General features: G+C 49.3%; 1 protein-coding gene and 2 gene segments (V, D, J or C); 1 reads left to right on the forward strand and 2 right to left on the reverse strand.

Moving 5' to 3' along the window:
- Nucleotides 1-579: 579 nt before the first annotated feature.
- LOC119963542 lies at nucleotides 580-5181 on the reverse strand. The segment is given in 2 exon segments: nucleotides 580-1161; nucleotides 4986-5181. Coding segments are annotated over 2 exon segments (447 nt in total).
- LOC119963546 lies at nucleotides 5169-5985 on the reverse strand. The segment is given in 2 exon segments: nucleotides 5169-5588; nucleotides 5852-5985. Coding segments are annotated over 2 exon segments (417 nt in total).
- A 10361-nt stretch (nucleotides 5986-16346) lies between these two features.
- LOC119964608 (basic proline-rich protein-like) overlaps nucleotides 16347-18068 on the forward strand; it is a gene marked incomplete at its 5' end in the record, with an annotated part of 67159 nt that continues 65437 nt past the window's right edge. The window contains one exon of the mRNA XM_038794752.1: nucleotides 16347-17650. Coding sequence (XP_038650680.1) covers nucleotides 16347-17650 — 1304 coding nt within the window. The remainder of the gene's footprint in view (nucleotides 17651-18068) is intronic.

Raw genomic sequence — 18068 nt, forward strand, 5'->3', positions numbered from 1 at the left:
GGTTGGCTCAGATGCCTCGCTTAAATGAGCTTAGAGGGCGTTATTAACCAAGAATGTAAACATTAAACCCTTTCTTTTAGAAAAGCAGGAACTTTTAAGTTATCTTCAGAACTAAAGACTCTAGGAGACATAGACCTTATTATTGGGGGAAATCAACAGACGTCCAGCATCAATTGCAGCCTATGGACCACCAAATTCCCCCAAATTGGTAGTGATCTAAGAAGTCGCTGCTCCTCTGCTGTCGCTTCTCACCGATATGCCTGAATTCCATCGAGACCCAGAAACAGTAAAAGTCCAACATTTCTATTCTGAATATTTGACTATTTCTTTTTTCAATGTTTACACATATCCCGTAAACCACATTTCTTGCGGGAAGGAAAGAAGAAGTTATGGGATAATACCGAAAATCCAGTCAACAAAACTCTTGTAAATCATTGAAATAAACAAAAATACACAAAGAGCTGGAGGTGCACATGGGATCAGTCAGTGTGTGCATGGAAATAGACAGATTGTGACCATTCCGGTGTGTAGCTTTCAATATGAATTTGACCTTCATGCTGTAAGGGATTGCAACGCGTGTTGTTCATGATTTTGTTTTATTCAGGGCTAAAAGTCAGATATTAATACAGTGTACACAATGCAATGGCTGTGTCTAAAACTTAAAACATATATGACAAAGGCCAACAAAAATGTATCTTTTTTTCAAAGAGGTCTTCATCAACAGCAAAACGGATATTTAATGGATGAGTCTTAAGACAAGAAAGAGTCGCGAGTTATTTTAAGCAGCAATACAGATAAATTGCTGGGTTACAACAATACATTTATTTCTCCCTCACATGCAGTTTGAACGCCTGATGCTTTGCTCAAGTGTGGACCCGAGAGACTCGTGTTTAGCCACGCAGGAATAAAGCTCGTGTGAGTTCCAGTCAGAGGCGGAGAGGGTCAGGTAACTGCTCACACTGTACGTCTGGTCAGAGTCCAGTAAGGTTGAGCTGGTCTGGATTCCCGTCTCTCTCACTTTGCCGTCCACGCTCCACAAAAGTTGTACGGAATCCGGGTAAAAATTATTCACCAAACACACCAACGTCGCCTGGTTGGCCACTGCAATCTGCTCCTTTGCTGGGGGAAAAAGCAAGACCGTGGGGTTGGCTGGCTGACGAACTGAAAGGAAAAGAAAAAGGTCGCATTAATTCTGAGTTCATTCTCAGTGACTGGTGTATTTGAATTGAGAGATGTTGGCACGATCAAATCTAAACAGGAAATGTTCCTGTCTGCGTGAGTTGCAAAGTGTATGTCCTGCACCTGCCCGTGGTTTTACATTTTCGAGATAATTTGCACTTGGACACAAATATATCTGACGGCATTTGAACGCATCACATACGGAAAATCTAATTCCAGACGGTTAAAGTATTGTTTCACGTAGAATACCTTTGCTTCGGGAGGGTTAGAGGGCCTCCAAGTTGCTAATGTGGTGAGTGGGATAACAAATAGAGATTTCCTTGATTATCTGAGAGTAATAACTTTCAAAATTCAGATGACACAGTGGTTAGCTCTACTGCCTCACAACACCAGAGGCCCGGGTTCATTTCCGTCTTTTGGTGACTGTGCGGAGTTTGCACTTTCTCCCCGTGTCTGCCTGGGTTTCCTCCCACAGTCCAAAGATGAGAAGGTTAGGTGGATCGGCCATGATAAATTACCCTTAGTGTCCAGAGATGTATTGGTTAGGTTCAGGGGTTAAGGGGATAGGGTGGGGGAGTGGACCTAGGTAGGCTTCTCTTTGGGGGATTTGGAGTAGAATCCATAAACTGAAGGGCCTCTTTCTACTCGGGCACTCTAGGGATTCTATCATTTCTCTGTGAAATGTAAAACATTTCAAAGCAGGGTGGTCAACATATCCATTCAAATCCGCCGACCATTGCCTAATTCTGCTCCTGGCAAGATTTCCAGTTAGCCAAATCTGCTGTACATGGGGAAAATCCTTATGGAGGTTTCTGATGTCTGGGAGGGAATTTTGTGCGAAAGTGTAACACAACGGCAAAATTTCCAGCAGAAATTGAAGCCCTACAGTTGAAGTGAATCTAGCAATGTGGTTTTCCCCATCAATATATACAGATTTTAAGAAAACCTGTGGATGAATGTTCAAGCCTGTCCGCTGCTACATAGACGACATTGCTCTAGAGGCGAATTTCCCTTGTTCAAGAAACAGAAAGGACACTTTTGGTTAGGAGGGAGCCACCCATTTTCTTTCCCAAATACAGTTATCAGAATTCATAATAAAATTCAGAGATGTTTAAGTAACACACCAACCTAGGACTTGCGCTATGCTGCTCTTGCTCATGTATTTGCTTTGTTTGGCCCCTTCTTCCGCATTGTAACAAATCACTTTGGCGATGTATCATTTGTCAATGTAGTCTGTTGATTATTCTTTTTGTCTACTATGGACGTACTGTGTACATGCCCTCGACCTCAGTAAAATACTTTCCACTGGTACATGTGACAATAAAATCAAATCTAATCTAATCAGATATTCGCTATGAATGGATAGATTAAAAACAAACTTGACCCTCACCAGTATCCTGCCTGGAATACGATTGCGCTGGTAGAACAAATCTTCACCATTGAGAAATAACGGTTAAGAGCATTAACCCTCTCCTGACTTTTAACCGATTGACTGTATCATAGACTCAAAGTGGTTACAGCACAGAAGCAGGCCATTCTGCTCGGAAATTCTGAAAGAGCTTATCAAACTGAGAAAGCTGCAACACAAGGAGACTTAGGGATACTTCTGCATGAAACACAGAGAGGTCGCACATAGGTGCAGCGGGTAATCAGGAAGGCGAAGGAATTATTGGTCATTATTTCAAAGGGATTGGCGTATAAGAGTAGGGAAGTTTTGCTTCAATCATACAAGGTACTAGTGAGGCCACATGTGAGCAGTTTTGATCCCCTTATTTAAGGAAATATATTATTTCATTGGAGGACGTTTAGAGAAGGTTCACTAGGATGATCTCTGTAAGGAGGGATTGTCTTGTGAACAAACATTAACCAGGTTGGGACTTATTGGAATTTAGAATTAGAGGAGATCTCACTGAAACATACAGGATTCTTAAGGCCTGCCGGTGGCCTTCCCGTGTGCCGCTCAATGTCATTAATTTGATGCCAAATGCAAGAGGACCTAATTATTGACCGCTGTGCTTAAAATTAAGCAAACTGGTATGCTGTCGAAACGCATGGGCTCGGGAGCAGGAATTGGTCCCGACGTTCCGCTGGAAAATTCAGCCCAAAGTGTGTGGATATTCTGCAAACAGGGGCATTGAATGACATGGGCGGATAGTTAGGGTATTTCAGAATGGGAAGGACATTTTAACAGGACGGAAATAGTGGTTTGATAAAGGCAAAATACACTGGATACATGAAATGGGAAAAAGTAACAGAACATGCTGGATAAACCCAGCAGCTCTTCAGATCTAAATGCCTCTTCTACAGAACTGTTCTGATGCTGCCAGACCTGCTGAGTTCATACAGCTTTGGTTTGAAAGGAGTTATGAGAAATTGCCTGTACCCAGCCGAATTGCAAAAAACACATTTCTTACTTTTCTATTTGCAACCGTTCAATGCTTTATGGGCTGCGCGGTAGCACGGTGGTTAGCACAGTTGCTCCAGGGTCCCAGGTTCAATTCCTAGCTTGGGTCACTGTCTGCGCAGAGTTTGTACATTCTCCCCATGTGTGCATGAGTTTCCTCCGGGTGTTCTGGTTTCCTCCCAGAGTCCAAAGATTGGCCGTGGATTGGCCACGCTAAATTGCCCTTGGTGTCCAAAAAAGGTTAGGTGGGGTTATGGGGATAGAGAGTGGACGCGTGGACTTGAGTAGGGTGCTCTTTCTAAGGGCCGGTGCAGACTCGATGGGCTGAATGGCCTCCTTCGGCACTGTAAAATCTATGAAATCTATGAAAGCAAGGTGGTGCTCGTGGAGGAAAACTTGCCCAGGTTATCTATTATTGGGAAACAGGTGTTAGGACTCCAAAAATAAGCTTCAGAAGATTTTAAGATTCGACAGAATAAAAGTATCAAATACAGTTAAATATTCTCTTCATACCGATTCAGAGTTTTAGCCTGAGCCACATAATCCTCCAGCATCAGTCTTGACTAGCTATGGTAACGATTCGAATAATTACCACGTCTTCTCATTTCACAGAGTCCAATAGGTCATTCCGCCCTTCGAATTTGCACCGACTCTCCGAAAGAGCACTAGTCTACCCAGGTCCAGGTCCACTCCATGACACCATAAGCTAACCTGTACACCCTGGACACTTAAGGGGCAATTTAACATGGTCAATCCGGAGGAACCCACGCAGACACGGCGAGAATGTGCAATATTCCGGATCCCTGGCGCTGTGAGGTAGCAGTGCTAACTACTGTGCTGTCATGCTATCCTAAAATCTAAAGGGAGAATGTGGGCATGGATCCTACTACCTCTAACATACTAAACGCGCGCTGTGCCATTTCACCTAATTCCCCCAAACATCAAGTGGCATAAAATATAGATTGTTAAATCCCATACGCACTACATCTCAAGTTGCGATCCGGATCCTAATAGTGCGGGTCTAACTCTAGTTGCTAAATTAGTGGGAGCACCAAGGAATAGTGGAAGAAATATGATCCATTTAATTGAACAAGGCGCTGTAAGTCTCTATCACCTTTCTTCTGATACTGTCACTGGCAGAGGTAACAACGGGGACGAATTACACCGAAAGCATACTGAATGTGGACTTGTTTTTAATGGAATATTAATTTTCTATTGAATAGACCAAGGGAGTATCTGGTTACAGTTTGATTATTTAGACAGCAGGTGAATCAATATATTCCAGTTGTGATTCAGTCTCAGAATGAACTATCTTGCAGAAAAATAAGCAATCGACGCGAAATAAGCTTTGTATTTAAATGCCCAATCAATTTACTTTATGAAACATAAAGATGTCACTTACCCAGAACATTCAGCCTGGTTCCGCTACCGAAGAACCTCCCACTGTGGTATGGCGTCGTATAAAAACCGTCCCACCTAAGCAACTGAGCAGAGGGTGGCTTATCAAAGCAGGAATTCATTCTTGCTGGGTAAAAAACAATCTTAAAACGTTATTTTAAAAAATACAGTTCGAGAGTGTCAGAAAGGTTACATTGCTGGCTCAACCGCTGATTTCAATTACAGTCGGCTATGTGAGTTCAGGTGCAAACTCTATGAAGCGTTTTGGTACTGAAGGGGTCACCGGACCCGCCACTGTGCGGGCCGTTTTCCACAGTTGAATAGCAATAATAATCACCGGCGTCCTCCGTTTCCACGTTGGCGATGGTCAAATGGCCCACGTTGGTGTTTTCGTCTTCCAGGCCTGTAAATCTATCTGGAATACCGTCCCCTCTTTTATCGGTTCCATACAGAATAAACCTTGGGGCACTGCCACGTTTCTGATGGTACCAATAAACATATCTCTTTGAAAGGCTGATTCCATGGACTGTACAGTTTAGGATAACGGTTTTCCCTGGTGTAGTGGACACGGAATCTGGTTGGATCAAGCTGATCTCCTCGCTGGTGTCTGCAAATGTGATGAGAGATGCCATGATTAAAAATCAACCGACCAACGAAGACGGATAAAATCACCTGAAGAAGGAGCCGTGCTCCGAAAGCTCGTGTTTGAAACAAACCTGTTGGACTTTAACCTGGTGTTGTAAGACTTCTTACTATAAAATTTAACACCAACACAGAACATTACATTTAGATCAAATAAAATTTGGATTAAGTTTCGCTTCATTTATTTCACAATTCTTCACGCTGAATAAATATCTCCCAGACACTTACACGCCAGACCAACTACTAACGAGAGCAGGGCAAGAACAACAGTTGCCATTGTGAAGGTGCTGATGGATGCAATAGATGTAATCTTTCGGATTAGCGGGTGCCGTCCTTTATATCAAAGGTTGGACAAATGAAATGTCCCTGCTTTATTAGATATGCAAATATATTTTCCACTCAAAGAGCCCATTGGTCAACCGAACGGTTTCCTGGTTCTGATAACCAATTGCGTCAGTTACACTGGGCGGCAAAGTGTGGTCCCGGCGACAACATTGGGGTTGGGATTTCTGGTGAATTTGAGGCGATTTTCAAACAGGTATTTCTCCCCAATCACACTGCGCTCTTGGCGGACTCCCGCTGATTCACTGTCCCCGGGGGAAGTTAATCAGTACAATCATTGGGCAGCTCCATTTAAATACCTCACCACCACTTGTTCCAGATCCATTCCAGGCGGGGTGGCAACACGGGACACAGCTCCCCCTTTTACTGAGGGAGCCCTGACTAGACTTCTGGATGAGATGCAGCAGAGGCAGGATGTCGTCCACCCGCAATCCGGGAGGCGGCCCACCATCGGGGTCACCACCCTCACCTGGGAGCCAATAGCTGCCCTGGTCAGGGCCAGCACTCTCCAGAAGAGGGCGGGCGGCATTGCATGAAGAAAATGAATTGCCTTCTTCACACGGCCAGGGTAGATCTGCCACCTCCAGTCTCTCACTGCACCCCCTCACCCACCTCTCGCACCTCCAAGACAACCTCTCACCCATTGACTTCACGGATTGGCCACATGTTACATGGCCCCATTCCCGATCCCACCCCACCCTCACGGTACCACCCCCCCCCCCCCCCACACACACAGACATTTCAAGTTTGCTCCTCACATCCCTGGTCCCACTCGAATCCCACGTTCGCTCCATCCCAACCATCTGAACTGGCAGGTATGCTGTCTACAATCTCCCCATCTGTGTTTGCACAGGACAAACTGAAGCAGAGCCGGCGTGAGAGGGTCCAGCCACCTGGAGTCATGCGGGAGCTCGGGACTCTGACTCTGCATGGGGAGCCTGACCATGCCGGTGCTGATGGTGAACTGGGAGCATGGTGGAAAAGTGAGAACCCTCAGGACAGTCATACCTAAAACCTCACATGAAGAAAAATCTCACACCATTAATCCCCCATGATGTGCTATTGCCAGGGCAAACAGACGACCAGCCCGGACCATCCTCGTACCCCCAGGAAGACCCAGTGCAGAGCAGTTCAGTGGGAGACCTCTCTGATCTCACCCTTCAAGAAGCTTCACTGCTGTCACCTACACCCTTCAGGGCAGATACTCACATCCTGGTGGGATTAACTAGTAGACAGGTTTCTGGATCACTCACTGGTGCGCACCTCAAAGATAATGATCCACTGTGGGCGGAGGCAGGAGTGTCCCAAGGATCCAGAAATTGGAGGAATGCTGGAGTCCAGGCCATTGTTGAGCCACTCGCTGTTGACTTGCCCTGGATCTGATCATCCTCTAGCTGATGGAAATGCAAAGACAAAGTTGTGAGAGTCAGGATGGAATCTAAGCCTCCTTCTTCAGACTGCAAGGCCGACTGCAGGAGTCCAATCGTCTTCTGTCGGAGGAGATGGTGCCATCGCTCAGATGTACAGAGGCTGACATTGTGAGGGTGGCATCCGCAGTGCAGACTTTGTTGCAGGTCATGCAGGGAAGCAGTGCCACACCCCTGCTGCTCGGAGGAAAGCATTGATCCTCATGGTCCAGATCCCTCAAGGGATGCTCACCAAAGTCATCTCAGAAAACGGTGTGGAAGGCAGCAGACCATCTCTACCTCAACTGTAGATCCTGAGCAGACACCTGCACCTGTAGTGTGAAGGTGAGGAAGAGTAGGAAACTGTGGAACCTTGTGGGCACAGGGGATGTCAGGTACTAGTTAATAGGGCATCACTGCAATAGCATATTTGTAATAAATGTCAGTTTGTTCATCACCAGATCTTCCACCCTATAATTTCATGGGGCCAAGATCTGCAACCCCCTTTGCACACTTGTCGCTTCACCTCTGTGCGGTGCGAGAGTGGCAGCGCTATGTCTCCTTCACCTCCCACACTGATGACTCACTGAAGACACAGCGCTGTTGGCAAACCCTCAACCCCCAGAATCAAAGCTCAGGCCTTTCATAGTAGTCACTCTTCTCTAGTGATGAGGATGCCATGGGTTGACAAAGTGCTGAGAGGATGCCCATTGTAGAGGTTAGTTGGAGGAACATGCCAGAATTCCTGGCATCGAATGGGGTAGAAGCAGACGAGAGCATATTCCGCATCTCTGAACCCCATGTTCAGCCTTGTTCTTGGCAGGATGCATTCAACCCTATGTCATGCAGGAGTCTGACTCATCTCTGATGATGGGAGGACCTTCACTCAGTCCTCAATGCAAGTTATCATCATTCTCCTGCGAAGTCCAGCCAATGGCCTTAACCATGTGATTGGGCACCACACTAATGCTGAGATAGCAATTCCCTTGTCTCGAGATTTCCTCACCCCTAGTCCTGTTCTTCTCCAAACCTAGAGGAGATGATTGCTCCTCTAGCCTGATGGCAAAAGTGGGTGCTCGCCATGGGCCAAAGTACTTCCTCCTCTTTCTCCACACATTGCCCCTCACTGCCCTCCTTGATCTCCTCATCCGAAAAAATGTTACGCTCCTCCAAATCCAGGTGGTCTCCCCCTCTGCACTGCCAAGATGTCGAGAATGCAGCAGATGACAATATTGCAGGACACTCTGTGGGGGCTGTTATTGAGGGCACCCTCTGACTGGTCCTGGCACTGGCGCCGCATCTTCAACTATCCAAGTGCCTGCTCCACCAGCATGGGCATTTAAGCATGAGCCTCATTGCAATGGGTCTCCTCCTCAGTTTGTGGCCTCCACACTGGCTTCATCAGCCAACTCCTTATTGGGTAATCCTTGTTTCAGAGGAGCCATCCCTCTAGATGCTGATTTCCTTCAAAGATGTCCGGAATCTGTGAGTGCTCCAAGATGTTGATATCATGGATGCACCCTGGGAATCGGGCACATACCTGCATGATTCTCATTGTGTGGTCACAAATGATTTGGACATTGAGGGAATGGTATCCCTTGTGGTTCATAAATGATGCCACATGATGCCATGGAAACTGTAGGGCCATGTGGGTGCAGTCTATCAAACCCTGCACTCAGGGAATACCAGCTAAATGGGCAAAACCCATGGCCCCGGCATCTTGGCTCTCCTGATCTTGGTCCAAGTTACATGTGGGCCCTCATGCCATCTCAGGGCATCTGTCACCTCTCTAATGCCTTTGTGTGCGGCTGACTGGGTGCTACCCTGAAATGAGCCACTGGCATAGAAGTTCAGACCAGCGGTGACATTAAGGGACACTGGCAGAGGGTGTCCTCCCATCCCATGTGCTGTCAGCTCTTGCAGGACTTAGCAAAGGTGGTCCACTGTCCCTGGGACAGGTGCAGTCTTCTCCGGCACTGTGCTTCTGACAACTGAAGATAGGAAGACTGACGGCAGAAGCCACTTGGCCAGTATAGTCTCAGACGGGCTGTTCTCTCTGTGATGCTGCTCCCTGTGCAGCTAAGGGCCAAGGCTCCCCCTCTGTTTCCGCTGGTGCTTTGAGTAGAAACATCAACTCACCAGACTCCATGATTCTGCAGAATCATGCACTGAAAAGAGAAGAAATCCAAAGTGAGTGGTGAGGTTTCCTGAGTAAAGCCGGCCCCTCAGCCCTCTACTCATCTGTGACCCCAACTATCCACTTCCTCTCTTTGTGAGTGCCTCTCCAAAAAGGCTTACACGCTCCCCTCTCATGCACATTTACACTCCATTCCTTCCACCAGGATAATACACATCAATCGACTTCAGGAAGCAAATTACTGTACACACCCCTGTCAGCATCAATGGGGCCGAGATGGAGATGGTTAGCAGTTTCAAATTCCTAGGGGTGCACATCACCAAAAATCTGTCCTGGTCCACTCACGTCGACGCTATCACCAAGAAAGCACAACAGCGCCTATACGTCCTCAGGAAACTAAGGAAATTCGCATGTCCACATTACCCTTACCAATTTTTACAGATGCACCATAGAAAGCATCCTATCGGGCTGCATCACAGCCTGGTATGGCAACTACTCGCCCCAGGACCGCAAGGAACTTCAGAGAGTCGTGAATACCGCCCAGTCCATCACACAAACCTGCCTCCCATCCATGGACTCCAGCACGGTAGCATTGTGGAAAGCACAATTGCTTCACAGCTCCAGGGTCCCAGGTTCGATTCTGGCTTGGGTTACTGTCTGTGCGGAGTCTGCACATCCTCCCCGTGTGTGCGTGGGTTTCCTCCGGGTGCTCCGGTTTCCTCCCACAGTCACAAAGCTGTGCAGGTTAGGTGGATTGGCCATGATAAATTGCCCTTAGTGGCCAAAATTGCCCTTAGTGTTGGGTGTGGTTACTGGGTTATGGGGATAGGGTGGATGTGTTGACCTTGGGTAGGGTGCTCTTTCCAAGAGCGGTGCAGACTCGATGGGCCGAATGGCCTCCTTCTGCACTGTAAATTCTATGATAATCTACACCTCCCGCTGCCAGGGGAAAGCGGGCAGCATAATCAAGGATCCCTCCTACCTGGCTTACTCAGTTTTCCAACTTCTTCCATCGGGCAGGAGATACAGAAGTCTGAGAACACGCAAGAACAGACTCAAAAACAGCTTCTTCCCCACTGTTACCAGACTCCTAAATGACCCTCTTATTGACTGACCTCATTAACCGTGAGGGCCTCACGGTAGCATGGTGGTTAGCATCAATGCTTCACAGCTCCAGGGTCCCAGGTTCGATTCCCGGCTGGGTCACTGTCTGTGTGGAGTCTGCACGTCCTCCCCGTGTGTGCGTGGGTTTCCTCCGGGTGCTCCGGTTTCCTCCCACAGTCCAAAGATGTGCGGGTTAGGTGGATTGGCCATGCTAAATTGCCCGTAGTGTAAGGTTAATGGGGGGATTGTTGGGTTACGGGTATACGGGTTACGTGGGTTTAAGTAGGGTGATCATTGCTCGGCACAACATCGAGGGCCGAAGGGCCTGTTCTGTGCTGTACTGTTCTATTCTATAACACTACACCCTGTATGCTTCATCCGATGCCGGTGCTTATGTAGTTACAATATATACTTTGTGTTGCCCTACTATGTATTTTCTTGAATTTTGTTTAATTCCCTTTTCTTCCCATGTACTGAATGATCTGTTGAGCTGCTTGCAGAAAAATACTTTTCACTGTACCTCGGTACACGTGACAATAAACAAATCCAATCCAATCCAACGAGATACTCCAGAGTCTTCCTCGCTCTTGTCTCATGGCCATTCCCCAAACAAGCCCAAGGACAACCCTCCCACCACTTGAGCTGGGGGATAGGTCTGTTGAGTGGATGCCCGGGACCCATGTCTGCATCCTCACGGGCATCTCAAAGAAGCCCACTCTGACCGGGTGAGTGATTATGGACTTAACTATGACACCTTGTCTTGGAGGTCACTTCAGTGTATCCTGTGTGATGTAAATGTATGATTGAGCACTGGGGTTCCTTGGTGGGGATAGGAATCATTGGCATTTCTCAATAGCTTTGGCATTATTAAGTTCCCAGTGAAGGGTGAAATTGCATTCCAATCAATTGAATGCTTGCTGTCACAGACCAAGATGCAGCTGATTAGAGTAAAGCCTGCAATGAGCATGATATTCACTCAATCGAGGAACCCCACATTTTCACATTTCACAAACCGTACATGCTTATTTCTGAGAGACAAGCTTCCTAAACAAGTGCTTATAGGTAGTCAATAGCGCTCAACCCCTCGGTAAGCAGAGTTGTGTATGAGTGTGGGGTTGTACTCACCGTTTAGTTGTGTTTCCCCAAGTGAGAGGGTCTTCATTCCTTATGCAGCAGGGAAGCTAGCCATTCCTGAGTCATGCTCCCTTACAGCCTAGCCTCTCATGGGACCCCACCCCATGACTTCACAGTCAGCCCCCCATGGTGACCCTCAGTATTCACCTCCTGTCACCCACCTTGCAGCTTCCAGTAAGGATGGGCACTCCCTCAGTGGTGATTTGGGCAGAAACCCAGTGAGGGGGACACAGGAAGTAATGCCTGTATGCCAGCCTCCAGACCCCGTTAAAGCAAAGTGACCCCTCCACCCGAGGTTTAGGGACTGACCCGCAGCCCAAGGTTGAACTAATCTGTGTCCCCCAATGTCTCCTCGGTGCACCCTGAGCAGGGTCTGGGGATTCATGGCTGCTGAGTGCTCCCCCACCAGGTTCACCTTTATGTTGAGCTATTGGAAATGACATAATGCTGGTGCAGATCAATAGTTTGTAACTGCGTGCTTGCTAATTACATGCTAATGTATTAAAATGAGGTTCCCAGCTGGCACCACGCGATTTGCACTACTCCACAGGTGAGCGCAGGTAAGATTCCAAAAGCCAATCATGCCAGAGGGAATCATGCTTCTTGCTTCTCTCCAGATTTTGAGCCCACACCGGTATCCTATACGGAAACTGTGTCTACTGTACGTGCGTTCCGGACTGCATTGACGCCGCTGTTGACGTAATGGAGAACAGCGATTTAGCGTCAAATTGACGCCCACCACAATTTTAGCGTTGGATCCTATTCTCCACCCTGTTGCGTTTGGTGATTTTGGTGTCAGCTAACGGAGAATCCTGCCCCACACATTGCTACCGAAAAACTGAGTTGCAAAATGTCTGTCTTTTTAGGTATTTATATTGGCAGAGATATTAATTCTCGCACTAACAGATCTTAGTACAGAGGTATCAAGGTGAAACATTCACAATTGCATAGGTGTCATTGTGCAATCAACACAGAATCTCCACTGATGGAATAGAAAGGTGTGATGTTTTGTGTGGGACAGTACACATTCCTTATAGCAAACGTTATCAATGCAATTCGAAAAGCTACCTCTGTTTCTGTCTCTATCAGGCCTGCTGAGTTTTTTCCCCGAATTTTCAGTTTTATTTCTTCTTTTATGCATTCATATTAATATTGATTAAAGCTGCGAGTTTGGGTATTTGAAATGTTTAGCAGCGTCATTATTTCAATGCCACCGACATCTGCGAATGTTTCATTTTTAGCTTGCAAATCTGCTGCAAATGTATTCATTCTTAGGATGGGGATTCCCCAGGCAGCATCTGTTCAGAGATAAGCGATACAGTCTGCTTCTGGTAAAGTAGCACACCAAGAGAATAAGCAAATGTCGATGCTATATTTGACAATTAAACAGTCTATATCTATATATGCAAATATATATACACACTCACAATTATTTTAAAGTTGATACAGTAATGTCAGATATTACATCTGCATAATCCACACTCTTAAACGTAAGAAAATATTTTTCGGACAACTCGAAGATTAATAAACATTACTTCTTGCAACTTTCATCAGATAATAAAATGACATGCAGTCATGACATGTTTCACTGTTTATATTTGTAGTTAATAATGCTTTGCTTTACATGTATGTTCTATTGCAGTACAATTTCCCTCAAGATACTGTGACATTGGATTTTGATTTGATTTATTGTCACATATACGGAGGTACAGTGAAATGTATCGTTCTGCCTACAGTCCAAACATAGGACATACGATAAATACACAATGTAAACACATAGACACAGGCATCGGATGAAGCATACAGAGTGTAGTACAGTACTACTCAGTAGAGAAGATGTGCGCAGAGATCAGTTCAGTCCACAAGAGGGCCTTCAGATGTCTGGTAACAGGGGAAAGAAGCTGTTTTTGAGCTTGTTAGTGCGTGTTCTCAGATTTTGGTATCTCCTGCCTGATGGAAGAGTTTGGAAAAGAGAATAACCTGGCTGGAAGGGGTCTTTGATTATGCTGCCTGCTTTCCCAAGGCAGCGGGAGATGTAGACAATGGATGGGAGGCAGTTTTGTGTGATGCACTGAGGTGCGTTCACGACTCTGTAGTTTCTTATGGTCTTGGGCTGAGCAGTTGCCATACAAAGCTGTGATGCAGCCAGAAAGGATGCTTTCTATGGTGCATCTGTAAAAGTTGGTAAGAGTCAATGTGGACATGCCAAATTTCTTTAGTTTCCTGAGGAAATATAGATGCCGTTGTGCTTTCTTGGTTGCAGCATCAACGTGGGTGGACCAGGACAGATTATTTTGATGTGCACCCCTAGGAATTTAAAGCTGTCAACCATCTCCACCTCGGCACATTGATGCAGACAGGGGTGTGTACGATATTTTGCTTCCTGAAGCCAAGTTTTTCTGTTGTTGAAGGAGAAATTGTTGTCATTACACCACACCACTAGGTTCTCTATCTCCCTCCTGTACTCTGACTCATCGTTGTTCAAGATTCAACCCACTATGGTCGTGTCATCAGCAAACTTGTAGATAAAGTTGGAGCCCAATTTTGCCACACAGCCATGTGTGTATTGGGAGTAGAGGGCTAAATATGCAGCTTTGCACGGCCCCGGCATTGAGGACTATTATCAAGGAGGTGGTGTTGTTTATCATCACTGATTGTGGTCTATGGGTCAGAAATTCAAGGATCCAGTTGCAGAGTGAGGAGATAAGTCCTAGGTTTAGAGTTTTGATATGAGCTTGGCTGGGATTATGGTGTTGAGGGCAGAGCTGTAGTCAATGATTAGAGGTCTGACATATGAGTCCTTGTTGTTGAGATGCTTCAGGGCTGAGCGCCAGGAAGACGGTGTCTGCTGTAGACCAGTTGTGACAGTATGTGAATTGCAGTGGATCAAGGTATTCTGGGAGTATGGAGTTGATGTGTCTCATGACCAACATCTTGAAGCATTTCATAATGATAGATATTAAGGCCACTGGACGATAGTCATTGAGGCAAGTTGCCTGGTCTTCTTTGGCATCTGTATGATAGTGCAGTTGGAAGCCTCGAAACAGAGTAGGGAGAGGTTGAATATGTCCACAAACACACCTGCCAGTTGCTCCATGCAGGAACTGAGTGCACAACCAGGGACTCCATCAGGACTTGTTGCTTTCCAAGGGTTCACTTTCAAGAAGGCCGATTTGATTTCGGAAGCTGTGACAGTAGGTATCGGTGAGTCCTAGGCTGCTGGGGCAGTTGACAATGGTTAGTTGGTTTCAAAACGAGGAAAGAATGTAATGGGATGTTGACCACTGTCTTGGTCTCATGCATATCCTTTATCATGTTGTGTTACAAAGTATTGTAAGATAATTTTGCTAATTTCTACTTTAAGGAGAAGAACCTCAGCTTCTCAAATCTATCTACATAACTGAAGTCGCTCACTCCTGGAACCATTGCCAAAAATATTATCTGCACCAGATCCGAATGGTTTCCTATCCTTCATGAATTGCGTGCTCAGAATTGGCCATAATATTGCAGTTAAGATGTAACTACGGGCGGCACAGTAGCACAATGGTTAGCACTGTTGCTTCACAGCGCCAGGGTCCCAGGTTCGATTCCCGGCTTGGGTCACGTCTGTGCAGGGTCTGCACGTTCTTCCCATGTCTGCATGGGTTTCGTCTGGGTGCTCCGGTTTCCTCCCACAAGTCCCGAAAGTCATGTTTGCTAGGTGAATTGGACATTCTGAATTCTCCCTCTGTGTACCTGAACAGAGTGTGGCAACTAGGGGATTTTTACAGTAACTTCATTGCAGTGTTAATGTAAGCCTACTTGTGACACTAATAAAGATTATTATTACAAATGTTTTATAAAATTGCACCATAGGTTCCTTGGTGCTTTACTTTATGCCTTTGTTTACAAGGCCCATGGTCCCCTGTGCTTTTTGACCTGCACTCTCAACCTGTCCTGCCATCCAACAATATGGGGAGGTGGTGGCATAGTGGTATTTTCACTGGAGTATTAAACTAGAGGCCCACGGTAATGCTCTGGAGACCGAGATTCAAATTCCGCCACTGCATATGGTGAAATTTGAATTCAATAAAAATCTGCAATTAAAAGTCTAATGATGACCATCAACTATTGTCGATTGGGGGCAGCACGGTGGCCTAGTGGTTAGCACAACCGCCTCACGGCGCTGAGGTCCCAGGTTCGATCCCGGCTCTGGGTCACTGTCCGTGTGGAGTTTGCACATTCTCCCCGTGTCTGCGTGGGTTTCGCCCCCACAACCCAAAAATGTGCAGAGTAGGTGTATTGGCCATGCTAAATTGCCCCTTAATTGGAAAAAATAATTGGATAATCTAAATTTAAAAAAAAAACTATTGTCGATTGTCCTAAGAACCCATCTGGCTCACTAATGTCATAGAATCATAGAATTTGCAATGCCTTTTGGGAAGGAAATCTTCGGCCTTACCTGGTCTGGCCTATATGTGACTCCAAACCTACAGCCAGGTGGTTGATGCTTAACTGCCCCCCCCCTTAAGGGGCTGGTTTAGTACTGGTCTGGTCTGGCCTATATGTGACTCCAAACCTACAGCCAGGTGGTTGACGTTTAACTGCCCCCCTCCCCCCCTCCCCTCCCCCCCTCCCCCCCTCCCCCTCCCCTCCCCCCTCCCCCCCTCCCCTCCCTCCCCCTCCCCCTCCCCCTCCCCCCCCCTCCCCCCTCCCCCCCCCTCCCCCCTCCCCCCCCTCCCCCCCCTCCCCCCTCCCCCCCCTCCCCCCCCCTCCCCCCCCTCCCCCCCCCCTCCCCCCCCCTCCCCCCCCCTCCCCCCCCTCCCCCCTCCCCCCCCTCCCCCCTCCCCCCCCTCCCCTCCCCCCTCCCCCCCCTCCCCTCCCCCCTCCCCCCCTCCCCCCCCCTCCCCCTCCCCTCCCCTCCCCTCCCCCCTCCCCCCCCCTCCCCTCCCCCCTCCCCCCTCCCCCCTCCCCCTCCCCTCCCCCCTCCCCCCCTCCCCTCCCCCCTCCCCCCCTCCCCTCCCCCCTCCCCCCCTCCCCTCCCCTCCCCCCCTCCCCTCCCCCCCTCCCCTCCCCCCCTCCCCCCTCCCCCCCTCCCCCCTCCCCTCCCCTCCCCCCTCCCCCCCCTCCCCCTCCCCCCCCCCCTCCCCCTCCCCCTCCCCCTCCCCCCCCCCCCTCCCCCTCCCCCCTCCCCCCCTCCCCCCCTCCCCTCCCCTCCCCCCCCTCCCCCCCCCCTCCCCTCCTCCCCTCCCCCTCCCCTCCCCTCCCCCTCCCCCCTCCCCCCCTCCCCCCTCCCCTCCCCTCCCCCCCTCTCCCCCTCCCCCCCTCCCCCCCTCTCCCCCTCCCCTCCCCTCCCCCCCCCTCCCCTCCCCTCCTCCCCCCTCCCCCCCCCTCCCCTCCTCCCCTCCCCCTCCCCTCCCCTCCCCCTCTCCCCCCTCTCCCCCTCCCCTCCCCTCCCCCCCTCCCCTCCCCTCCCCCCCCCTCCCCCCCCTCCCCCCCCCTCCCCTCCTCCCCTCCCCCTCCCCTCCCCTCCCCCTCCCCTCCCCCCCTCCCCCTCCCCTCCCCCCCTCCCCCTCCCCTCCCCTCCCCCCCCCTCCCCTCCCCCCCCCCCTCCCCTCCCCTCCCCCCCCCCCCTCCCCTCCCCTCCCCCCCCCCCCCTCCCCCCCCTCCCCCCCCCTCCCCCCCCCCTCCCCTCCCCTCCCCCCCCTCCCCTCCCCCCCCCTCCCCTCCCCCCTCCCCTCCCCTCCCCTCCCCTCCCCTCCCCCCTCCCCTCCCCTCCCCCCTCCCCTCCCCTCCCCCCCCCTCCCCTCCCCCCTCCCCTCCCCTCCCCCCTCCCCCCTCTCCCCCCTCCCCCCCCCCTCCCCCCTCTCCCCTCCCCCCTCCCCTCCCCTCCCCCCCTCCCCTCCCCTCCCTCCCCCCCCCCTCCAGAAGGGGCTGGGAGCAGACACATTTAGACAAATCCGTGACAGAACAGTGAGACACATAGAACATAGAACAGTACAGCACAGAACAGGCCCTTCAGCCCTCGATGTTGTGCCGAGCAATGATCACCCTACTTAAACCCACGTAACCCGTATCCCAACAATCCCCCCATTAACATTACACTACGGGCAATTTTAGCATGGCCAATCCACCTAACCTGCACATCTTTGGACTGTGGGAGGAAACCGGAGCACCCGGAGGAAACCCACGCACACACGGGGAGGACGTGCAGACTCCACACAGACAGTGACGAAATATATCCCAGGCTGTCGAGTGAGGCAAGGGAGGAAATAGCAGGGGCTCTAGCAAAAATATTCAATTCCTTTCCAGCCACAGGAGTGGTGCTGGGGTGCTGGAGGAT

The sequence above is a fragment of the Scyliorhinus canicula genome, chromosome 1, assembly GCF_902713615.1.
Source record: "Scyliorhinus canicula chromosome 1, sScyCan1.1, whole genome shotgun sequence".
Classification (NCBI taxonomy): Eukaryota; Metazoa; Chordata; class Chondrichthyes; order Carcharhiniformes; family Scyliorhinidae; genus Scyliorhinus; species Scyliorhinus canicula.